The sequence below is a fragment of the Primulina eburnea genome, chromosome 5 (assembly GCF_022965805.1).
Source record: "Primulina eburnea isolate SZY01 chromosome 5, ASM2296580v1, whole genome shotgun sequence".
Lineage (NCBI taxonomy): Eukaryota > Viridiplantae > Streptophyta > Magnoliopsida > Lamiales > Gesneriaceae > Primulina > Primulina eburnea.
Genome location: NC_133105.1, coordinates 5840743 through 5865251, shown reverse-complemented (window position 1 = coordinate 5865251; position 24509 = coordinate 5840743). Strand labels below are relative to the sequence as shown.

Here is a 24509-nt window from a genome sequence, read left to right as displayed (position 1 = left end):
GACCCGTTAGACCGTCTCACATAAGTTTTTGCCTATGAAAAAAATGTTACTAGCAAAAGTCCAAATAAAATGAAATGATTCTAATGTATTAAGAAAACAGAGCCAAAAAGATGGTCCCATCTTCTGTCATAAAAAAGGGCTGCTTCTTGTGCAATAGTAGAATTTTTGGTTGCTTCGTGAATTATCATGGCATAAAAGGAGGATCATCTTTTGGTGGTTGGGCACCACTACCACTTTAATTCCACACCAAGTAATCAATTTTTTCCGAAGAAGTGACCAAATCGAGTTGTGCTTCAAAATTGAAATTGGCTACTGGAAATTGTCTAGCTGACGGTAGGATATACTGAGTTGGAAAATAAATTTGTGGGTTTTGGTGAAAATTTAGTCAATTTGTTTGTATTATTTTTTATTTTATTTGCTTATGTGGAAGTTAGCCACAGAAGACCAAAACTACAAATTTATTTTCCAATTTCAAATATCCGACCGCAAGCCTAGCAATTTTCGGTGACTAATTTCAATTTTAGGCAAAAATAAAAGGTCCAAAATTAGAATAAAATATAAGTTTATGTCTAAGACTGCAAATGTATTCATACGACTAAAATAAGAAAAAATACAAATTACTAGATCGAAAATATAATTTTCTCAATTAAATAATCTTTATCTCTTCTATAAATTTCAATATATAAGTAGTGGTGTAAACGAACCAAATTGAGTCGAATATGATGAAAATTCAAAGGTTTGATAATCATATTCGAGTTCGAAATTCGAAAATTTTAAAACTTTGGGCTTGAATTTGGTTCGAATTAAAGTTCGAATTCTAATTGAAAGATTATAAATGTTCTTAAATTATTTGAATTATTACTCAAAAATAAATACTCAAAATGCTCAACTTTTTTTTGTAAAAGGGGAAGTAACATGTGTGATACTTGTCCCATATCTTAAAAATAAAAGATTTAAAATGAGTTTATAATGACTTACAATGGACTTTTAGCAATCTGAGTTAATCATTTTCGTAAAGCGATGACGAATACGAAGTAGTTGCTATAGGGGCCCATCCTGCAGTCACGCAGACGCGGGCCCGGGCTCGAGGCGTGACAGAAGTCCCACATGAGTTTATAATGGCTTACAATGGACTTCTATAGCAACTTGAGTTACACATAGGTGCGAGCCCGGGCTCGGGACGTAACAACGTGTACTTAGCATGCAATATAAACACATTGATAAGCAACACAGGAGTGAATGCCTTGTATATATATTTTTTCCCTGCAGTGTTTCATAAACTCCTCTGTATTCTTGGATTATGTTGTAACTTGCACATACAAAATTTACAAAGAAAACATGCAGTAATTCTTTTTATTTACTTTACTGTATTCATGATTGCCACTCCTTTCTTGTTTTATGTTACATTTTTTTGTATTTGTGCACACTACAAAACCAGTATACTCTACCAATCAAGCCTAAACAGTTACAAGGAGGAGTTCGCTGCTGATTTCATCAAGTAATCCGTTCAGCATATACTTCTCCACATCCTTTACGACATCTTCCTTTTCAGGGAACATGTACATCATTTTGTTCCATTCGAAATCCCATGTGCTGTTCACGTCAGGTTCCTCATTATGGATGTCTTTGTTGAGCATGTTACATAGGTAGCCTGCTACATCAGCTTCGCCGGCCCGACCCCGGCCATATAACTTTAGAACTTCTATATCTCTGCACAGTATCTTGACCAAATCATCCAAGGACCTTGGCGTAGCACGCTTTACGGTAGTGTTCGTGTAGGGGTGATGTGTGACTTGATACCGCCTTGCCTTTCTGTTCATGACTTCATATCCACAGTCCAGTACGAGCCTCTTGTTCGCTACTTCACCACTTGGATCCCCAGCATGAAGAAAGCTGAAAGGTATGTTGAGCTTGAAAAGTGCCTCTGCGGCATTAAGGAACAGCTGACTTTTTATTAGTATCTCCTTGAGATTCTTTTCATCTTCTGTCAGCTGCTCTTGTCTCCATGATTCTGAAAATTGTTTGTAATTAAGTTGGGAAAGATCTTTTATGTCCGTGCTTTCTTTAAGGTCGTCTGGAAAGTTATGGCCACAATAAATCAAGAATACTAATCGAGCCTACTTTGCAGGAAAATAGAGTCTAGAGTAACAGGATCCTTGAGAAGAATTTGAAACTAATACAATATACTTACCAAGGCTTTGATCGCACTGTTTGATTGCTTCTTCATCTCTAAAAGTACCGAGCTGTTCCACTTTGTGCTGATCATTGAACACCTTTTGGGACTTTGAAGCCAAACCATCACTCTGCAAAAGTACCAATAAAACCTGGGGTAAGCATTTTAGAATGGTGAGATATAATTTCATTCCAATAAAGTTATTCTTTGGCTTACAGTGCCACTCATCAGAGTTAATGTGTTCTCTTTTTGGCAGTCCTCTTCCCCCAAACAGCTTAGTGCTGTCATCTGATCAGCTTCTTTTGGTAACTTCCGTAACTGATTTGATGGCTCTGTTTTCATTTCTGATTGTCCATGCATCATAGTGTCTACTTTTCCTTCTCTGACCTGGGCACCCATTTGTTTCTCCGATTTCCCGGTGCTGCTGCTTTTGTTTTGCAGGTGTTGTTTCAAATCTTGCAACAAGGTAGCTGACTTTTTCATTGACCTTGGCAATCCACTGACGTTATCATTCCGTTTAGTCATTACTTCTATCTTCTGAGGGTTTTTACTTTTCTGAAGTTTCTTAGAGTTTCCCTTCTTTTGTGTGGCTGATGCAGCAACAGGCTCTTCCTGTGTGCACATTGGGGTGCTATTACTTGCCTGTGCCTGATCACATCTTGGTTCGCTTGAAGATAAATAATGGCTTTGGTCTTCTTTCTTGATCACTTCCTGATTGGCAGCACTGTTGTGATTTTCAACTATGGGAGGATCATTCTGATACGTGTTGTTTGGCGGATCTTTCGAGGAAACCTTTTCAACAAGCCTCGCCGATATCCCATTCACAGGTGTAGTTTTATGATGTGATTGCTTCTTATGCATATTTGCTGAACCTTGATTGGTTTTCGATGAGGTTATGGATTCCTCTTCACACCCCTTGTATTTCTTGGCTATTAAATTTTGTTCGATAAATGAATGCTCTTTTTGCACTTCCTGATGCTTGTCTTCTGAAGTTTCAGGTTTTTTAGACTCAGGCGTTTGAAATGATGTACGTTTGTCCTGGGGATTTCGTAGATTGCTGGGGAGATCCTTCTTTACATCCTTCTTTTCCAGGTGATTTGATCTTGCATTGAACTCTATAGTTTCTCCTGTTATGTCATCATCTTTGAAGAATAAGCCGTTTTGTTGTGCTTTCTGATGCGGCTTGTTATCCAAGAGAAGCACATGACTTTCCCTCGTCCCTGAAATTTTCCTTTCTTCTTTTCTGAAAATTTTCGGTTTTGCTCTTTATCCTGGTAAGTTTGAAATCCGGATACTTTGTTTGATTGAATTGTGCGGTTTTCTTGCTTGTTTATCACATTGGTTCCTAGTTTTACAGCTGACACAGCATCCGATCCAACTGTCAGTGTTGTCGAAGTTTTCTGATATCTCACGGAAGTTCTCAATTTGGAGTTTGCATCTGAGGTTTCTTGACTCTTTCCAGCCTTAAGATTAAACTTCATATCCCTGACTTGTACCGAGTTGTTCGTCAGTGGTGAAGTCTTGTCGGTTCGGAGGACTGAGCCATTCTTGCAGTCTCCATTGAATGGATCAGGCAACTTTGGGTTTCTGCTCGAAACTTTCCTGTCCTTTTCATTCTTTCCTTGGGTTTTATGCTTAATTCTTTTTGTGCACATGTGGGGTTGTCCTGCCGTGGAAGTTCTTCGAGTCCCATAAGTTTCGCGACCACGTTTGAAATTCTTCCTTTTTCTTGTGCAGGGTGTGGAGAACTCGAATTAATTCTTTGCTTCACCTGCGTAGAATGGCTATCAAAATTAGGGACACAGCTAACAGATCTTTTGTGAGGAACCATTTTGGAATCGCAGACGGGTCTTTTAGCAGCCTCATCCAGATATGATAATGCCAATAGATGCAGCTGAGTGTCATTTTTGGTTGCTCTTTGGGCAGAAGGAGAATTTCTGGTTGGTTTATCAAAGGAGAACTTTGGTCTATCCAGTTGCTTTTGTTTTGCTGTTGTATCCGAATTGTCTTGATCCTCGTCGTCATCCTCAAGTAACCTTATACGGTTTTTTTTCTGATTCCCATTTGTGTATTTTGAAGCTTCTTGCAAGTTTACTAACATTCTTAACGACTCTTCCAAATTAATGGCGCCTTTCAGTAGTTCCTTCCCAATTTCAATCGAGTTTCCGTCGAAGTCAAGGCCATCTGAGCAGGCTCTTAAAATCTGGTTTATATTTTGCACTCCTTTAGCTATTTCGCTGATATGAACGTGAGAGACAGTAGGAAACTGATATGTTGAATAGTTATTCTTACTGAAACTGGTTATACCCATGTTCCCACTTTCCCTTGATCCCTGAGAAAATCGATGGAAAAAATTCACCAATGGATTGCTGCTAGAAGTGCCAATCTTGCTTAGCTTTCCACCATTCTCAAAGGCGAAAGCTATGGCCATCGAAAGATCTTTAACTTGTTTTGAGTTGTTGCCGCCATTGTAGAGAACAATCTGATTGGAGGATTCTGCAGTGCTGATTGCTTTAGTGTGTCCAGCGGACCTTCTAGTCGAGTTCCCGGTTCTTGAACTATCCTGCAGAACGTGGGGAATGCCAAGTAGATGAGTCAGTTCATTCACTTCCAGATAACTTTCATTTACCGCTAAAATAAAAATGTTCGTGCCTACAGTATAATCAAAACTTACATATCCATTTATTTGTCTACCACCTCTATAAGTTTGGCCAGGATTTCCTTGCGTTTCTGCTGATTCAGAGACAATAGACTTGAATTTAGAATAAATACAAGAGAGATTTGAGAATTGAAGCGCTTGTTTGCCATTTGCTAGCACCAACCTGGGCCTTGTATTTGTCTCTATTAGCCATATTTTTTGTGATACAAATTAAAGTTATGTTGTCAGGTGAGTGTTGGTTCATTATTGGGGACTGGACTTTTCGAATAATGAATCCGCATAGTTTCAAAGCTCCTTAATATTTGGATATATTTGGATAAATCCAGTAAACTTGTAAAAATGTAAAAACTGAGATAAAAGGATTAGATAACTTAATATTGTGATATTGTATTTTCGAAATTATCACATATTTATGGATATATATTTCACAAATATATATTAAGAGATATGAATAAAAGTCTACACGATAAGAAGATTTGTGTATATAAAATTCAAAAGTTTGCCTAGCAATGAGCATGATTTGGCTTGTCAAGAAGACTAGTATTTCAAGAAGATCAAGATTCAAGAAAATCAAGAAGCAAATCTTGAGTGCTATGATTTGAAAACTCCATAGGAAGAATTCGAAAATTTAAAGCATAAATTAAGTTGTATTGCATATACTAGATATTGGAAATTAGAATTTAATGCCCAATAGGAGGAGATTTTCATTGTGTTGTTGTGCATGTTGGAGACAACATTCGTACAAAGTGCTGATTGAAAAATCGTTTTGTTGCTCCAAATTTCGGCCATGTATATTTGCATTCTTGTAATTTGATTATTTTTGTTGTTGATACTTAATATGCAATTTACTTCATTGACTTGACAAAGAAATAGTTTTTGTTTTTCACTAGTTTTGATTTTGTAAACTCAATTTATTTTCTAGCTATTAATTTGCTTTGAGACATGTCATAAGTGTGTTCAATTGTGTATAATTATTTATGTGTTATTTTTAATTAAGTTAATTATTTGCGTGTTATATTATTCCATTGCATGTTGTTATAATATGTTACAACATATGAGATAATACTTACATGTCAGAAACACAATTCTTAGTTCTATGTTAAACAAAATTCTATCGGGAACCATTTGAACATAATTGTGCTATAGTTGCTAATAAAGCGAAAAGAGATGTCAAAAATTCTCATGGATTTTTTTGGCTTCAGTTAGAAGAAATCCTGTCCGGAAGACTTGTTTCTTTTTCAACTTCCTAAATGGATGCACGAGTTCATATGAATTCTGCCTTCCAGTTAAATGCTAAATTACAGAATATGCTTGTCGGAAACAGAATGTGAAAAATTTCATGCAAGGCACATAATCTGCCACAATTTACCTCTAGGCGTTTGTCTTGGGCGTGGCTTTGAATTTTGAGTGGCGGCCATCCTTTCCTTCCTCACACGAAGGTCATGGAGCAGCTTCTGGGCAAAATCTGATTTTGCTGCCATGTTTCTTATTTACACCTAGCTCGGAAATTTCGGAAATAATTTCAGGTAAACCCGATTACGTAGATCAACTTGCAAAGAAACTCAACTAAATTTGGAGAACAGCTCGAGCATATGAAATAGGGAATATATGCTTTGATTGTGTTGGAGGTTTATTCTTGACACTTAGGTGGGAAGGTTCTGTCAGTGTTGGGTGAGATGGATTGTTAGGGAAGGCAATCGAAATGGAGGTTGATGTGTACATTACACTTCACATTCCACACCCATACACACATTAGCTAATTTTTATATATTTTTTTATAAAAAAAATCTGTTTCTCGTTTACAGAGTAACATGTGACGGTATTTAGGACTTAGGAGTGGAAAGATCTTAGCTGTGTGTGTCTGTCTGTCTGTGTGTGTGTGTGGGTGTGGTGGGGGGGTCTGGGTAAAACTTGAAAGTATTGCTTTAATTGAACTCCAAGCATGACCGAAGGGTGAGATTTCAAGGCTTAACAATAAAGCTTTCTTGGTCACAAACTCCACTGTCCATCCACACCTCTTTCTCTACTGTTCAATGAAACTGGAAGGATTCGACACTTTTGACAGTAAACATCTTCATTTGAATGCTTTATATTTATTTTCAAGGGACAAAAAAGACGTACTCACTGTGTGTTTTGTTTTTAAAGTATCGCTGATAGATCGTCATTTGGTGGCTCGGGCAATGCAATTATCTTGTTTAATTTTTTGGGTGTTCTACCGTGAAACTAAGATAATAATAGCACTTTAATTTGAATAGGAAGTAACGGACCATGTGAGGTGTAAAAATTATATTTATTGTGCTAACTGGCAACTTTAACTGCCTTTAATGGAGAAGTGTATGGGTTAATAATTGTCAATTTAAAAGCTTTGTATGACAATTTTCCGATATCCCACGGACAAATGATAAAAGACCACCTTCGGCCAAGAACCAATATGGCATCTGTTGCGTCAGTTTGTAATTTTATCTAATGCACGGAGAAAATGGTTCGTTCGACGCTACTTCTTAGGGCACTGTCCCAAGCCATTCATTTTTTGTCACGTGACATTTATATTTTATTTGTCTTTTTGTATAACATGGTTGAGTTTTCCAAAATCAAGCAAGCTTTAGACTTTGCTGTTAATTTTGAAATTTCTGAAATAATCTCTCTCGTAAAATCAAGCAAGCCCTCTCTCATAAAATCAAGCAAGCTCTGTCTCCACAAAAAACCTCTCATTTCTCGTTCTTGTCTTTCAAGACGGAAACAACCTTATCTCATTGAATCAGGCAAGGTGACTAGGTGAGGATTATATTTGCCACTGTACAATTTTTTTTTTATATATAATGTAGATATTTGTGTTTGTTTTAAGCAATTTGAGATTTGTTTCTGTTTATTTTTGTAAAATTGATGATAATTTGAGCTCGTGGATGGGCAAACTACTTATAAAATATTTTATAAAAATTTTACGAAAAAACTATAAAATAAAGTTGATACGTCCAAACTACTTATAAAATATTTTATAAAAAAAAAATTTACGAAAAAACTATAAAATATTTGAACTATTTTATAAAAAAAATTTAGAGTTGGAAATGTGAAAACTATTTTTAAAAACGATCTAACAGATAAAAAAATAATCCAGAAGTTGTTTGCATGACAATTCTACAACAATCATTTAATTCTCATTTAACTTGTGTTGTACAAAAAGATAATTAAAATATAAATGCCACGTGGCAAAAAATGAATGACTTGGGGAAGTGCCTCAAGGGGTAGCGTCGAACGAACTGGAGAAAAGGTAGCGAATACTGTTCCATCATCGTAAATTGTGGAGATAATCATTATAATTTATTAGAAAGTATGTCTCTTGTGAGACGATCTCGCGAATATTTATTTGTGAGACGGGACACCATATTGATATTCACAATAAAAAGTAATATTTTAACATAAAAAGTAATATTTTTTCATGGATAACCCAAATAAGAGATTTGTCTCACAAAATACGATATGTGAGACCGTCTTACACAAATTTTTGCCTTTATTAAATTGTCAAAAGCTCATTTTTCATATTTTTTTAAATCGAACATTAATAATATGGACATATAATTTTGGTTTTGTGTTTATGTTTGTCTCTTTGTGATTTTGGTTATCTAGATTGTCAAATTTAAGTGTTGGTCTCGTATATTTCGACTTTTGGCAATTACAATAATTTTTTCATGAATATATTAATGTGGCAGTACATATGTTCATGTCGGGAAAAAAATTTAAGAAAAAAATAATTAAAATTGAATTTAACAATATAAGAGACAAATATATAAGACAATGTTTCCATAAAAAAATAGTTACTTGTTTGTTTTATTTTATTTTTCTCATTTAATTTTTATGATAATTTTAAAACCGAAAAACAAACTACAAAAATATAAAGATTGGCAGGCGGTCGCCTTGTTTTAAATTGCGTTGATTTTCTATATTTTTGAAAAATGATTGTAATTGGGCATATTATATTATTATATTTTAAGACCTGCGCGTTACCGATTGAGCTGGTCCAAAATACAAAGCTATGGTCTTAAAAACAGATTAAGCTTACCATATTAGTTGGTTTTCCGAGTTCGAATCTCCGCTCCGCGTGATTGTAATAAAAATAAAAAAGTTGATTAAGACTTAAGAGCACCCATACAGTGGACGAGGACGAGTAAAGTACTCATCTGACACCCTTTTTTTTATATAATTTCTAGAAAAACTGGTCGTTCTTAAGTTTTTATTATTTTCAAAAACTATTTAAAATTAAAAAATTGTAAAAAAAAGTCCAAAGTTAATAATAAATTATAAAAAAAATTTGATTGTATATATTTGGAGTTTACACGGAAATGCATAGTGAAATTTGTACACTTTTTAATAATGTGTAAATTTTAATTATGTTTGTTATTATAAATTATGTGTAGTTTTTTTGATTGTGTTTTAAATTTTAATTATTTGTAATCTTGTTTAGAAATAAAAAAGGTTATTTAATGAGATTTTTTTTTTAATATTTTAACATTTTCTCCAACTTCATCTCACCACTAAAAAAACATGAGATAAACTTATCGATACAACTTCATCTCACTCTTAAACATGCTCTAACCCAATCCGGTTAGAATCAAAATGGAAACATGATTCATTCAATTACACTTAGGGTGTGTTTGGTTAAGTGGATTAAATAAGGATAGATTAATAGTCAAATATTTATCGTTAAAATTTTAAGTTGTTTTAATAATCATTTTGACCCGGTTTAAGATCTAATTTTATGGATAACTATTTGATTAATAAAATTAGATCTTAAATCGGGTCAACATGATTATTAAAACATCTTAAAATTGTAACGATAAATATTTGACTATTAATCTATCCTTATTTAATCCACTCAACCAAACACACCATAAATCAATAGTCTATCCTAAGCATGGTTAACATATTGAATATATTTTTAAATAATCCGCATTCGGTCCGATTTTATATAAAACAATATAATTTATTTAAGTTTGAATCAAATTCAATATCAACATTTAATCAGATTGCCTTGCTTCAAAATGGATCCGAAACGGTATCGGAATTGGTCCATGACCATATTATATCAGATAGTACGTACACTACATATATTAATAAATAAAATATAATTGACCTGAAACTTATATATAATTTCTTAAGGTTTAATGTTTTTTTCTAAAAATAAATTATTTCAATATGGTCTTAATCCACTACAAACTGATTTTCTATCTAACCTGATTTGATTTCAGTTTTGGAATGTGTTGCTCTCTCAATTATGATATTCCCTGAACAAATTAATCTTAAGCATACAAAATCGATTCGATTTCATCGATAGACAATTCTGAACCAGTTTAAACCGATCCAATAATATGCCTATTTTTATCATGGGTTCATAATGAAATAAGAGTAGGTCTTTTGTGAGATGATTTCACGAATCTTTATCTGTGAGACGGGTCAATCCTATCGATATTTACAATAAAAATTAATACTTCTTAGTATAAAAATTAATATTTTTTATGGATCCGACTCACAAAATACTTGAGATCATTTCACACCAATGTTTGCCACGAAATAACTGCGAACGTTTTGTTTCAGGGTCAAATCAAGACTAATACAATAATGCTCATATTTATTCCAAGTTTCAGCCCCGTAAAATACTCGCATCCAGAAATTTCCTTCCACTGGGATCCAATCCCAGCCGTCAATTACTCTACATATCGTATCCACACCGTTTAAACATCTAATTCATAGCCGTTCGATCATCTGACCCCCTCAATAAATAATGCCCTACCTTTCCAGCTTTTTTATCGCCGCCTCACTTTGAAGCCTTCGTGCGCTAATTGGCTTCTTTTTCCTCAGATCTTCGCTTCTTTGACTCTCTCTTGTAAAAATTTCTTCCATATTCCGTCAGATCGTGTGACGATCTACGTTTCGATAGTAGATTTGAGTTTTTTTGGCTTGCCGAATGATTTTCTACGATTTTATACGTTTCACGGACCTTTCTTTGGGTTCCGTTGATTTCGATCGATGGGGCTCGGAAGATTTTTCGACGAGTTCGATTACTCGATGAAGGTAGTTTGTGGATCTGCTTGTCTTTTCTGTAGTCTTTGATGGCGGTATTTCAAGACTGTTTTGTATGTATTAATATCTTTTCACCCTATGCAGAGGTGATCTATGGATCAATTGATGAAGTCATGCATCTGAGGCCGTTTTTTCTCAGAGTCGCGTGCCCTCGATTTTCGGTGAGTTTTCGATTCCGAATTTATCGATTTCGGATTGTATGAATCTTATTTTTATCATGATGCCAAGATTATGTTTGGTTTTTTTTACTTGTTTTGATTTAACTTAGATCCTGAGTTGATTTTATTCGACGACAAGGTGTTTCGAAAGGAAATTCTCTCACCGGAGTCGGACTTTACTCCCGTCTCAGAAACAATTGATGCGTGGAGGATTTATCCAGTGGAACAGAGATTACTATACGTAGAGATCTCCACGGTTTGGATGCAATTAACAAGTAACTGTGTTTTACTGCATGTTATTTCTTCAATAGCATCATCGAGTTCTTTGTTGTGAAAGAACGGTAGGAATAGTAGTGTAAAAGAAGAGATCGAAAAGAGTGGTATATGTGTTACTTGATAGGTGAGGTGATTGTTTGTCGATGTTGACCTTTGCCATGATGGGTGCGCTCGCATGGCAGGTCGCTAATTCAATAAAAAAAGGTTTTTTTGTTTTGGAGGGGAGATGGTACGGGAGATTGCCCGACTCTCCTCTCTCGTGTGCGTTGTCTTTTTTCCCTTTTTCTTTCTCCGTTCTTTCCCTCTGCGTTTGTTTCCTTCCATGGCGCACATCCAGCAATCTATCACCGCAGTTTAGTCTTGAATGTGTTGCTGATTACAGCAACTAATCAAACACTATTTCAATCCATATGATACCAACTGATTCTCAATATTAGAGATGAAAGAAGTAAGCACGCCAACAAGGATTCTGTCATCCAAAGCATCAACGAATTCAAAGGTATAAACCAGGTTTCCTTCGTATCACTCGGAACGCTTTTACGTCTAAAATTTTTATACAATAATTTTCTAATAAATAAATTTATGGTTATTGGATTTTTAGAAATAAAACTTGGTATCTTTGTATATAAACTTATTATTATCAATGTTGTGGGCTTCGGCAATCATCATCATCTTTCGGTAAAAAGTGTTGTGTATACGACTTTGGTTGTGAAATTGGAATTGAGGTTTTCAAACTACATCACTCCTGGGGGGTGAATTGTAATCATGCCGTACAAAATGTTATGCTACACTTTCTGCATACGGATATAATAGCGACTGTGTTTGATAGACGAAGTTCTGATGTTCGATCCAGAACTAGTTGTCCTATAATTTGTTCAGCAATATACATTACTAAAATGATTACTTATCATGAAGTCGTCATGCGAATTATTATGTCGAAAGTCATTCGAAATTCTTGTATGCATCATGAAGCTATATGCCTTGATAAATATCAATTATGCTAATGAAATATTTGTTGCACAAAGAGCTGTCGAGATATGTAGTAAAGTTGAACGTATACGGGAAGAAACTTGGTTTAAATTTTTCGGAGGCGTCTGTTAATTGTAATAGATAAAGGATAATGAGACTTCCTGGAGGCGTATGTCAGTGGTGGTAGATCAAGGATCATGACTCTGGTTAGAAGACTGCTGCGGCCTGTGGTGCCCTAGTACAAATGTAGCCAGTTGCTGTTACCGGAAGCTGTGTGGGGGTGGTTGGAAGATATGCATTACATTTGCGTCTTTGCTCTGATTGAATCTGGAAGCTTTTATCTTGAATCTTTTGCTGCATCCGTTCGGCTGCTGAATGTAATTTTATTATTTGCTCTGTTTTAAGCTGTCTGCCTGCATAGCATACATTGAGCACAAATATTTGGTGAATATGCATTTGCTTGTTGGTTGAAAGACTTGTTTCGTCTGTTGAATTTTGTGGAGATGTCCCATAGTATTTACATGTGATGCAGATAACTGTGACCAGACTTTCCAAGGAAGCTGTCAGATTTCCCGATTGGATTTTGGTAACCACAGTTTCTATTTTGAGTTCGTTGTGTTTGCTTCTATTATGGTATAGTCTTCAGAATTTATGTTTTGTCGTGTCCGGTGGATGGTGTAATATTCGTAGTGAGGTTGTTGGAGTTGAAACATACGTTTCTGACATTATGATTCAGTTCAATTTACACGGACGAGCCTTTGAATTTTCTTTGTAATTAATTTTTAATACATTAGATGTTTCTTTTTGGCTGGCTATCACTGATCAGACTAAAAATCCGATTTAATGAAGTTGCCTGAAAATTTGCAGTATTTGGAACGAGTGCAACACGGCAGTCTCAACGACACTCTTAGTAGGATGTTTGCTGCAAAAAATGGCATTTGTGTTACTGTATTTGTTTCTGGAGTTGAATGTTGATCGAGGCCGACTCTGGCTGAGTGCTGGAGGGGATTTTCAAACATGGTCTGTTTTTAATCTACCCTCGTTTTTTCGTTGTGATTGTACCAGCTGAATAAATCCTACGCAATTAGTTTGGTTTAATTATCTGTAAATAGGTTGAGTTATTTATAGAGGTTTATTTTGTTGTGTCTTGCTTGTTCTAATAGTCGATTTAAAGATTTGTTTCAGCAGCGGCAAATATTTGAAATATTTAACGATATTATCAAGTTCAGACATGGCAAATACATGTATTCATTGTAAAATTGTGGTTTGTTGGTTAATCATGTTTGGATTCAAACACGGCAGAAAAAGGTTCAAATTGCCGCGAGTCTAGCATGCGGTAGTGATCAGTTAATTGACTTAAAATAATGATAAAAAACCACAATTTTGGTCTTTTATATTTGTGATTTTGATTTTGATTCTATGTATAGTCCAATTTTAATTTTATTAACATATATTTTAATTTTTTGACGATTTTAGTCTTATTATTCATGTGATTTAGTAACGTATATTTTAATTTTTGACTATTTTAGTTTTATTCATGAAAAGTGCTGTATGTACACATATCAACATCATGTTGAGTTAGACATCAACATCATGTTGAGTTAGACATAAGAGGAGCCTAAAATTACAAAATAATAAAAATATGAATTAAAATTGAAATTTGATAATATAAATAATAAAATAAGTTGTCACAAATATATATAATATTAACATAGCAGTTTTTCTTAAAATAATTAAGTTGTGAAACGTGCAATGTACAGTAAAATTTGTTGTTTCCCTTGGATACATTTAAATTCAAGTAGATTTCAAATCCTATGCATATCAAGTTAAGTGTTTTTAATAATAATAAAAATTATGATAAAATTAAAATATAGCCATGAATTCTTACAATTCATAAACACTTGACAAACATTTTTCTTCCATTTAGGAGCATCTAATTCCTTTCTTTGTTATTGGTGGAATCGAATCAGAATATGCTTCATGTGCCCAGATTTTTTTCGAGATCCTTTGTCGTTTGGGATACCCCCCACCATAAGTTTTTAAATGTTTTTGAAAAATTATTTGGCTGTAGTATTTGTTGTTATTATCCTTGGGTTCGTTATCTGTCTCCGTATATAGTTTACATAAAATTATATGATACATAAAATTATATTTTTTACTAAATTATTAAATTATAATACAATGTATATATATATATATATATATTATTTTGAAACAATCCAATTCAATTCACTTTATGTGGTGAATTGGATTTGGTTTCAGATTGTTAATCATGCTAGATGAGACCACTTTGAGATATTATCAGATCCATTAACACGTGTCTATTCTTACTTTAAATGACAGATCCTAAGGTTACATCGTGCCTGTGATTTATGTAACACAAAACTGCCTGTGAGATTAGATTCACAAATACACCGGACATTTCCTTTATATTGGGAAAAAAAATCTGATTCTCATTTTTTACCATCATTTTCCCATTTCCATATCAGAGCCTTCACACGGCACTTCGTTACGCACACTGCTGAGATCGCATTTTATGCTTTATCTTTGTGCGTGTGAAGTGTGAACAAGCATTTGTTGTGGGCTTTTCTTGGAGCTGCTCTAAGTTCATGGAGAAGTTCTGAAGATAACAAAAAGACATAAATTTTCACTATCTATAGACGACGGGTGAGAAATCTATCATCTGCTTTGTTTTCTTTTACTTTAATGTTCATTTTACAGTGGGTTTGTATTTGATTTTATTTTAATGCATGTATAATTTGTTTATGAAAATTAGAAGTGGGATTTCATTCGATCTGGGCATTGAATCTTGATCGTTGAATTATCTTTGACCATTTTAGTTAGTGTGTATCACTGTGAGTCAAAGTTATGGTCTTCTGAGGCAGCTCAGAGCCATTTTATTTTGTGAGAAATTTGTTCTGCTTTTAGATTTTTGTACTGTATGTAAGTTCCCGGCAATCCTCCAAATCCACAAATGTCCACACTCTACACTAAAAAAAAATAAAATGGGGAAGACTATAATTATATGCTCTTCCTGTAAAGGTACTCGAGTAAGCGTCGTTTGAATTATGTGCCTTTTCCTGTAAAGGTACTCGAGTAAACCTTATCTATGCTATGTAGATGTCACGTTTCTTCTGTTCGGCTCCTCTGCTGTTCTGTTATGTGATTTCTGATTAGTAGCGTAATGGTTTTACACAATGTCTTGGTGTAGATAAGCTTGGTTGCTTCGCATCATCACGACCAACATCATGTTTCGACGCAAGAGTAATTCCCCACAAGATGAGGAGAGTGTTGAGCTGCAGCACGCTCGCCAGGTAATTATAAATCCATGTTAGTTTGAGAGCAGAACATTTATGCTTCTATGTGAAACCACAGTTTTTAGTTGAATTCGCCAAAGCAGAGATAAAAGCAATTTTTTCTCACCATTTTGAATGTAAACTTCATCTGCTGATAGCCAAGAGTTGCGGCAAACTTCACATTACGAGGCCGAAAATTAAATAGCTTATGTAGAAAATCTAGCAAAAATTTTAGGACATTAAAAAATCCCCACTGGTTGCCATCTCTGTTCTGTTAGACATAAGGCAAATAAGAAGTGATTCAGCAACAAGATTGATTTGTACAGACATTAAATTTCAATTTGCAAGCACTGCTTCAGTACGTATATGGTTGAAATTTATCCTGTTTAAACCCTCTTGCAGATCAATGAGCTTAAAGCTTCTCTGGGGCCACTTTTAGGTCGCAATCTGCAGTATTGCACCGAAGCATGCTTGAGGAGATATCTGGAAGCTCGGAACTGGAATGTCGACAAATCAAAGAAAATGTTAGAAGAGACATTGAGATGGAGATCAAGCTATAAACCCGAAGAGATACGTTGGGTAAGAGGCAAAAAAAGTTTTCCCATTTATAACTTGTGTAACCACTTCAATAAATTGTCCCAATCTGTAATTGTTTTTAGCATGAAGTTGCAATGGAAGGTGAAACTGGGAAGGTTTTTCGAGCAAATTTTCATGATCGTCATGGTAGGACTGTTCTTATTCTAAGGCCAGGGAAACAGGTACTCACTAGTCACTACTGAAGAATCTTGAAATTGTGATCAAATATTTAATCTTTCACTTTTCTTGTGAAGTCTTATGGTTTTCCATTTTTTCAGAATACAAGTTCGATAGAAAACCAGGTTAAACACCTGGTGTACCTCATTGAAAACGCCATCCTCAATCTTCCAGAAGATCAAGAACAGATGGCATGGTTGATAGATTTCACAGGATGGTCTTTAAGCACCAGTGTCCCTATCAAATGCGCTCGGGAAACTGCCTCTATACTCCAAAATCATTACCCCGAAAGGCTAGCCGTAGCATTTCTGTACAGCCCCCCACGCGTATTTGAAGCTTTCTGGAAGGTTTGTTTCCATAAACTTTTGGATGTCACATACATGATTTTCGGTGTTAAGACATGTATATATGTCTGAATTCCAGGTCGTGAAGTACTTTTTGGACCCCAAAACGTTTCAAAAGGTCAAATTTGTTTACATGAAGAACAAAGATAGTATTGAACTCATGCGTTCACATTTCGACTTAGACAATCTCCCGACTGAGTTTGGAGGCAAAGCCACACTACAGTATGACCATGAGGAGTTCTCCATGCAAATGGCACGAGACGACATTAAAGCTGCCAAGTTCTGGGGATTTGATCAGCACCAGTTTATTGGAGCTGAAGTGGTTCCGGAGCCTGAATGCCTCGTTCCACCAGTTAGTTGAAGTTTCTCTAGCTAAGGTGAAAATAAATCAAGTCGATTTAAAAATCATTTAATTTGTCTTCAAAATTATTAAACTTGAGTTTAGCTCAAATGCCTTGCCTATTCCGTTCGATTTTTCTTGAACTATCCACTAATTTTAGTATATGAAAGTACGAATAGAGGGGCAAAGGATTTTGCTTTGTGCATTTTCTACTTTTCCCTTAAAATAGATTAATTGCATGGGCATTTCATGAAGAATGGGTGCCAAAAATTAGGGCAAAGATGAAATATATATAAGATTAATGTATGCTTACAAACTGGATACAAGCCTATAAATGCGCCAAGCAAATGCAATTGAATGTGCATTATGCTTATTCATTAAATGTCATCAAATGAATTGTCTAAAACAATATTATATATAAATAAATATAACTTGCAAAAAGTATTATTTAACGTGACCAAGAAACATGTTTCATTTTCTTGAAGTTCAGATCCATGACAAAGTAAAAAAACAAATTTGGCTTTCAATAAACTTCATCATCAACATAAAGAATAATATTAATTTAAATTTAGAAATGATATGCCACTGGAAACTGAAAGCAACCATTTGATGGTAACTTGTTCATTCTACTTACTCCGAAAATATTGTTTAATTTGTCGAACACAATATTAAATTTTCTAATGATCACCCATATATGGTATGGAAGACCAAAAATTTTAAATGCTCATAATTAATCTCGTCCAAAAAATAAAGAGCACAAAGGTAGAGTCCATCTCCAACTTTGTCGCAGTTATCATGTAAACGCGGTAAAAATCAGAAACACTCCTCATCTCCAGTCTGCCCTGTTTCTCTCAGAGAGACATTTAAAACGATTAGAACATGTATAAAGATTGGAACTTTTTTTAAATTTGCCCCCCTAATCTGTTTGTAAACTGCCAGTCAAATGATGCAGCAAAGTCCAAATTTAGCGAATGTATAAATTTCATCCTTCCTAGAGACATTACACAATAAAATAATTGCAGGCTTATTTACGATCAGTAAAAAGTATATCAAAATGAACGAACACAATAAACAAATATCAAAATTTCAAGAAATAAGATGACGTTCCTTCTTGCCTGCGGGAACGGATGCAAGGGCGTATCGCCTAAGTTGCTTGAAAGAAAGCAGTGTTTTCGAGGTTGATTTCCCAGAGGTTCTGCAAGCAAAAACTGTTATTCTTGAGGCAGCAGTGAATCAATAGATGAGCAACAACAACCCGTTGTGAAAGCCAAATCAATGACACAAGAGGCAGCTGACTTGACAGAAGACACTAGCTTCAAAAACTTCAAATATCAGGATTCGAGTCAAATAAGTATGCATTTTGGAGGGTATCTTGTACTATCTACCACATTGTCAGGCCATGAAAGTACTTAAAATCATTGCCGAAAAATGCCAGCTTACCCATATAGTTCTCTTAGCAGACTTCACGAACAAACAAGCAACAACACTATCGAGCTCCACTTTCCATGTCTACTGCGATTAGTGACCCAGATGCTAATTTTGGATTATTGGAAGATCCACTAAATTTGTTCAATAAGTTACGCAGCTTGGCTAGATCTATTCAAACTCACCCAGATGATGGTATACCATGTGGCTGCTTGTATTTGTTGCAGGCCTCTGGTTCACCCAATCAAACATTTTGTATGAGCGAAGTTTCAGTACAATACTTGATATACATATTTAACTTGCAGTTTTACGTTATAGTGGTAGGTGATAAATCTTAGTACACGTTGTCATAGACTTGGTGATATTAAATGAGAGCAAATAATCCAGTTAGCAACTTTATAAGAAATATAAAGCATTGATGATGAACAAAAATGGTTCACTTTATAGTCACAAATGTCCATCATCTTCAAGCTATCATAATCGAATTGGTAGAATCAACGTATAACGGGTGGTGCAGAACCTTTTTGAGGCTTAAATCAGCAAGGAGTTTAGTGTCTGACATTCTTCAACTTGAAAGGCATTAGCATAGAATCTGCACCTATGTTTCATGGTACTACAATGAAAAACTATAAGATGCTCTTTCTATTTTCAAAAAAATTCAACCACTTCGATTATAATGGGTGATTGGATAATTTCCATATGTATGATATCAATGCAAGAAGATAGAATGATTCCATCCATTGCAAATGCACATAAACCATTAAACTCTTCCATTTGCAATCTACAAATGCAAAAGGATATTTATAAATTACAAAAAAGTTCTTGATAAATGGATTGTGCTTCATAGCCTATAGTCCTTTCATTTCGTTACTTTCTTATCAATCAGAAAACATCGAAGGAAGTTGATATGGATGGTGACTACATACAAAAGGCACGCTATCTCAAATCTGGCGCAACTCAATATCTGGACTCGCACTGTCACACACATTTGTCAAGATTTAGAAGATTGACCAAAAACGAGAGGTCAAATGACCTGTTACCTTGAAAGTTGAAATCAAGCACATCAAAAAATATTTAATAAATCAAAATTTTAAAGCTTCAACGGGGCAACTTTGATATCGTGTGATACAGTGATGTACACCAAAAGATCAAATTAAAAAGCCTAGAAAGACACAAACATAACATTGTATTACTGAGTGAACTCATACAAGGTATCCATAGAAGCCGTTATTAACAGCACCTAAAATTGGTCATAAAAAATAATGTCACCTATTTTACAATTCATTTGGGTTCATGTCCAAGAACTGGTGGTTTAGGCCTTCTCAGAAATTAGTGCGATCAGACCTCAAGACAATTCCTGATACCCTGCTCAAAGTTGTTCAGAGAATTTATTGTATCCTTAAGTGCAACCACAACTCTTTGCCTGCTTGACAATAAAATATGATACATAACATATTATGATTCCAAATCAATAAATTTCCAAAAGTTTCTCCAATTTGAAGAGTGATTAGAATAGCGTGGTGTAGGCTAGCAAAGCACTTGCCTTACATACCTGATAGTAGTCAGTGGAACATCCCCTTCTCTAGTCATGCCACGAAGAGATGTAAATGATCTGCATAAGAGATGAAAATTTTCTTGAATGAATCTGCTGAAATAAATTTAGAAAAAAACTGGTGATTATCTCTTACTTCCAGTCCCTTGATGATGATTCCGAGAAATAAAAGCAACAGGCTAAGGATCAATCAACCAAATGAAAACATACTGTATGAGATCACTGAGTTTGGCTTCAGCTTTCAACTTGCTTGGATCTTTGTCATCAAGTAAAGAAGATGCATTATTCAGAATCAACTGGAATGTGCATACCTAAAACCAAGAGTATGGAGATTGCATTTAATTTTCCTTCTAAATGAAAACTATAAAATGTCATCAATTAAACTTCGTCAACCTACATTTTCTCCTCACTTATAAGTTACCATCAATCATCTTTTTTCAGCACTAAAGGTGGTTTGTTGTTGCAACTAGTGAGCACTATCATAAAAAAAGAACACATATAATGGATAAAATCATATGAAAGTTGAAAACTAAGATTAAAGTCCATGGAGTCCAGCTAAGTGGAATTGCTTAATAGTAAGCCAATTTCTATTTTTTCATGTTTTGCTGAGTTGCACGAGTCTTTCACCACGGAGTCAGACGGCTTACAACAAGTATGATATCTAACGTGGACGAGCACTAATTATAAATAAGCAATTAAGCATCTAGGAGTTTAACAAAGCTAAGCACCCTACTTGGCAGCAATCAATGCAAGAACATTTGCACCGGCACTAGACAACATAAAAAATGTATCAAGTAGCAACAGTTTATTAACACAATATGAACTTTCTAAAACTGCAGTACAATAAACCAAATTGCAAACAAAAATTCATATTCATGGTTCTGTTTAAAAACATCACACACAATCTAAGATCAACTTAAAAACACCAGACGATCTTTCAAACACCTAGGGTACAATAAACCATTTCGACAAGGAGAATACACTATCGACACATGTTAAGGCTTTAAGGTTGAACTAACTGAAAATAATGAAGTTACCTCAACTCCAGTCTTGGATTGGAATACAACAAAAGAATTCCTGTCCTGAGGGACACAATCTCTAGCAGCAGAGACAAGCAGCTTCTGAACCTCCTCCAAATCATTTTTGCTGAAATCTGCTTCACGTTCCGCTATGTCCCGCAAATTCATCGTGTCAAGTGTCAAATGCCAAAGTGAAATAAGATAAACAAACAAATCGATGAAAACATAGTTACTTAATAAGAGGTAAGCAGATCGAAGGAAATTGCGCGACGCGTCAACAGGCGCCAACAAAAACTTAGAAGATTTTTTCTTTTGTTCTTTAAGCCATTCCTTTGGTCCTGCTAATCATTTATTAAACAAAAACGATAATCAAACAAGAATAATCGTGCTAAGTTTATACTTAATGTGAAATGTAATGGTGGAAAGAATGAGTACAGATGCCAAATGAGAATGCAGAAGCCTGAGGTGGTTGGACGAAAGAAGGTAGGACGGGACCGATAATACACGAGAACAAAATGGCTGCATCTCTGCGGGAGATGGATTCAGCTTCCAGGGATGGGCGGGGCAACTGTCCAAATGATGGTGGATTTAAGGACTTCCTTGGTGGGTGGACGGCAGGAGGGACGGAAGGGATAAGGGAGGCGGCGAACGGCAGCATGGCGGTTGGGTGCTTTTTGAGCCGTATTTGGTTTATCGGAGGAAAAAAGTAAAAACGAAAAAAAAAATGTTACCTTGTTGGAGATGCGGGGGATCGAACCCCGTGCCTCTCGCATGCAAAGCGAGCGCTCTACCATTTGAGCTACATCCCCTTTATGTCTTTTGCAAATTACAACTTATTTAAATATTAACATATATCACAAAAACAAGTTTCGATCGTGGGACCTGTGGGTTTTGGGCCCACCTCTGATTTGTCGGGAACTAATCTTCAGATAATTTATAAAATCAATAGATCTTATTCCGCCAATTCTATCCTACACCAGGTGAGTTACACCCTTCTATTTTTTTATTTGTCAAATTTTTTTTATTATCAATTTGAGTTTGATAATTGTATCTCTTATATTGTATAACATTTACAATAGCTAAATAATTTTCTTAGCGTTTATATATGAGTATAACATAGAATTTGTTATAATAATAAAATTTAAAATATTGATTTTTGACATTTTATATGATTCTACCACAAAAATAAAAATAATAGAATTGAAAATTTAAATAACGTAAAAGTTTTACTATCAAATAAAAAGTTCACGTAATTTTTAAATATAAAATATTAAGTTTTAAAATTTGAGAACAATAATAATATAACACATGTTATAAACATGAAACAAAATTAGTTTAATGATTAATTTGGTTGATTATGATTAACGTAGTGTCAAAATGCAATAATAATAATAAAAAGAAAAAGACATGTGTAAGTAAAAAAATAAAGAGGTGTCAGCCCTACTCTTTACTTAATTCTGGAGATTATTATTATTTTTTGTGTTTATTATTATTTAAAAAACACATAATATAGCATTTTAAAAAATAGTATCTTTTCCCCATAAAATTATGATCAATGAATTCATTGTACTTTGTTTTGAGTAAGTCTTTTATTAGACGATCTCACGTATTTTTATCTGTGAGACGGGTCGGTCAACCCTACCAATATTCACAATAAAAAGTAATAAGAGATTCGTTTTACAAAATGCGACCTGTTAGACTTTCTCACACAAGTTTTTTCCATTTGTTTTTACAATAGTCTTCTCTATATATTATTGAAATTAGAGATGGTTCATTAGAGATGGTTATACTCTTAACTCGTCCTAAGTTTTACCCTAATCCAAATATTTTTGGTAAAGATATACAAATATTTGATCTTAGTCTAAATTTTTTTGTGTGGTAAAAATGACAAAAACTTATGTGAGACGGTCTCACGGGTCGTATTTGTAAGACGAATCTCTTATTTGGGTCATCCATTAAAATGTATTACTTTTATGCTAAAAGTATTACTTTTTATTGTGAATATGGGTATGGTTGACCCGTCTCACATATTAAGATCCGTGAGACGGTATCACACGAGACTCACTCGGTAAAAATAGGTACATATTTAAGCCCAATTCATTTTTTTACGGATATCACTAGATTTATGGGCATCCGTAATACCAACTTCTCTATATTAGGTACATAAAATTTATTACCCAAAAGCTATCGGTATCTCCACAAGTGCGAAACCACTTCTTTTTAAAAAGGCAAAAACTTGTGTGAGACGGTCTCACGGGTTGTATTTTGTGAGACGGATCTTTATTTGGATAATCCATGAAAAAGTATTACTTTTTATGCTAAGAGTATTAATCTTTATTGTGAATATGGGTAGGATTGACCCGTCTCACAGATTGTGATCCGTGAGACGGTCTCACATGAGACCTACTCTTTTATAATTTATCAAGTCTTGCTTTTTACGTGGGTAAATTCTCCGAGAGCCCTCGATTTTTTGTGCCAAACTTTGTTCAAAGCACGTGACCTCGTCTCACTAACTACTCTTTATTCAAATTTTATTTTATAATATCGATTTATCACAAAACTAAATTATTAATCTTTTTATTAATGTGTAAAGTGTATTGGATTTATATTAATTTTTATAGATTTCATAAATGATAGAACATAAAACTTGTGGGGTCCTTAGCTCCTAATCGTTATTACAATGCATTTGATTATGGTCAAGTAATTACAGCGGAAAACGAATTTAAAATTTCTTTACAATGAGCCCAAAATATCTCTTCTGATATTTAAATACTAAAAATAGTATCTAAATTCAAATTATAAAACACGCCCACACATAATCAAAACCAATCACATACAAACCACTCATATCCTCGGGACATGCCCCGGTATATAGATACATATACATATATACTAGGAACAAGACATAAACATAAAACCTCAGCCCAAGCTGTGGCTCCCTCCAGAAATACCATCTCCGGTCTGCTGATATCCTGGAGTACCTGCCATTGTCCACACACAAAGACAACAACAGCCCCCATTGGGGGTGAGCAAAGCTCCGTATGGAACAACCAATCATATATACCACGGATATCTAAATAATGATATATGGTATGCAATGCATGTATGTCGTGGAGGTATCAGGTCAAATGCCCATCCACAGAGCACATGTCAGAATCAATCGAATCGCTATCAAATCAAATCAATGCTCGAGCTGGCACACCGGCCGATATGGGAATACACATATGATAGCGTCGACGAAGCGCCATCAATCCCACATCTCATATCCAATCATATGGGGCCACAATTGTCTATGCTTTACGGGTCATATAATACCGGCATAGCGATTGTGTTCACAAACCCCGGAATCCAATCAAATCATATCTGTGTATCCAAGGATCATAGCTCAACGTGCATGTCATGTATCGATGTATGCATAAAATGATGTGTTTTAACAAAACATTTATTTTGTACATCGATACTCAAATCTC

At 34.8% G+C, this 24509-nt stretch overlaps 3 protein-coding genes, 1 non-coding gene and 1 pseudogene across 7 annotated transcripts; 2 read left to right on the top strand and 3 right to left on the bottom strand.

Annotated features, from left to right (window-relative positions):
- Positions 1 to 1239: 1239 nt before the first annotated feature.
- LOC140831914 (uncharacterized) lies at positions 1240 to 6571 on the bottom strand. The gene is made up of 6 exons (XM_073195623.1): positions 6202 to 6571; positions 4848 to 4906; positions 3684 to 4736; positions 2390 to 3439; positions 2192 to 2303; positions 1240 to 2074 (listed from the first exon to the last, which is right to left on the bottom strand). Exons 1-6 carry the CDS (start codon positions 6311 to 6313, stop codon positions 1458 to 1460), a joined length of 3003 nt encoding a protein of 1000 aa, XP_073051724.1. The 5' UTR covers positions 6314 to 6571; the 3' UTR covers positions 1240 to 1457.
- Positions 6572 to 10616: 4045 nt separating this feature from the next.
- LOC140832681 (uncharacterized) lies at positions 10617 to 17154 on the top strand. Of its 4 annotated transcripts, none has more exons than XM_073196823.1 (9): positions 10617 to 10898; positions 10992 to 11068; positions 11176 to 11840; positions 12843 to 12896; positions 15522 to 15624; positions 16009 to 16185; positions 16266 to 16364; positions 16461 to 16706; positions 16783 to 17154. In XM_073196823.1, the coding sequence occupies exons 5-9, from the start codon at positions 15559 to 15561 to the stop codon at positions 17062 to 17064; spliced, it is 870 nt and encodes a 289-aa protein (XP_073052924.1). In that variant the 5' UTR covers positions 10617 to 10898; positions 10992 to 11068; positions 11176 to 11840; positions 12843 to 12896; positions 15522 to 15558; the 3' UTR covers positions 17065 to 17154. The 4 variants fall into 4 exon arrangements, with proteins under 4 accessions (XP_073052924.1, XP_073052923.1, XP_073052922.1 ...); XM_073196822.1 differs by having other exon boundaries at positions 11176 to 12687; XM_073196821.1 differs by lacking the exons at positions 10617 to 10898; positions 10992 to 11068; positions 11176 to 11840; positions 12843 to 12896 and adding exons at positions 14721 to 14977; positions 15353 to 15398.
- Positions 17155 to 18145: 991 nt separating this feature from the next.
- LOC140832683 (uncharacterized) lies at positions 18146 to 19480 on the top strand (annotated as a pseudogene).
- Positions 19481 to 19616: 136 nt separating this feature from the next.
- Positions 19617 to 21764, bottom strand: LOC140832682 (uncharacterized). Its single transcript, XM_073196824.1, has 6 exons — positions 21475 to 21764; positions 21273 to 21380; positions 21058 to 21188; positions 20231 to 20331; positions 20021 to 20080; positions 19617 to 19891 (listed from the first exon to the last, which is right to left on the bottom strand). The coding sequence occupies exons 1-6, from the start codon at positions 21695 to 21697 to the stop codon at positions 19807 to 19809; spliced, it is 708 nt and encodes a 235-aa protein (XP_073052925.1). The 5' UTR covers positions 21698 to 21764; the 3' UTR covers positions 19617 to 19806.
- An 11-nt stretch (positions 21765 to 21775) lies between these two features.
- On the bottom strand, positions 21776 to 21848 carry TRNAA-UGC (transfer RNA alanine (anticodon UGC)). Its single transcript has one exon. It is a non-coding gene; the product is annotated as a tRNA-Ala (tRNA).
- Positions 21849 to 24509: the final 2661 nt, after the last annotated feature.

What these genes read in the sequence shown, in the direction of transcription:
- LOC140831914 (XM_073195623.1), bottom strand. Translation starts at nt 6,313, where the DNA reads ATGGCAGCAAAATCAGATTTTGCCCAGAAGCTGCTCCATGACCTTCGT. An exon ending in AACCGACAAGACTTCACCAC is followed by an intron (nt 3,440 to 3,683) that starts TGACGAACAACT and finishes TTACCAGGATAA; the next exon opens with AGAGCAAAACCGAAAATTTT. An exon ending in TAACTCTGATGAGTGGCACT is followed by an intron (nt 2,304 to 2,389) that starts GTAAGCCAAAGA and finishes GTACTTTTGCAG; the next exon opens with AGTGATGGTTTGGCTTCAAA.
- LOC140832681 (XM_073196823.1), top strand. Translation starts at nt 15,559, where the DNA reads ATGTTTCGACGCAAGAGTAATTCCCCACAAGATGAGGAGAGTGTTGAG. An exon ending in AGCTGCAGCACGCTCGCCAG is followed by an intron (nt 15,625 to 16,008) that starts GTAATTATAAAT and finishes ACCCTCTTGCAG; the next exon opens with ATCAATGAGCTTAAAGCTTC. An exon ending in AACCCGAAGAGATACGTTGG is followed by an intron (nt 16,186 to 16,265) that starts GTAAGAGGCAAA and finishes AATTGTTTTTAG; the next exon opens with CATGAAGTTGCAATGGAAGG.
- LOC140832682 (XM_073196824.1), bottom strand. Translation starts at nt 21,697, where the DNA reads ATGCTGCCGTTCGCCGCCTCCCTTATCCCTTCCGTCCCTCCTGCCGTC. An exon ending in AATCCAAGACTGGAGTTGAG is followed by an intron (nt 20,332 to 21,057) that starts GTAACTTCATTA and finishes TCTTGGTTTTAG; the next exon opens with GTATGCACATTCCAGTTGAT. An exon ending in GTTCCACTGACTACTATCAG is followed by an intron (nt 19,892 to 20,020) that starts GTATGTAAGGCA and finishes ATTGTCAAGCAG; the next exon opens with GCAAAGAGTTGTGGTTGCAC.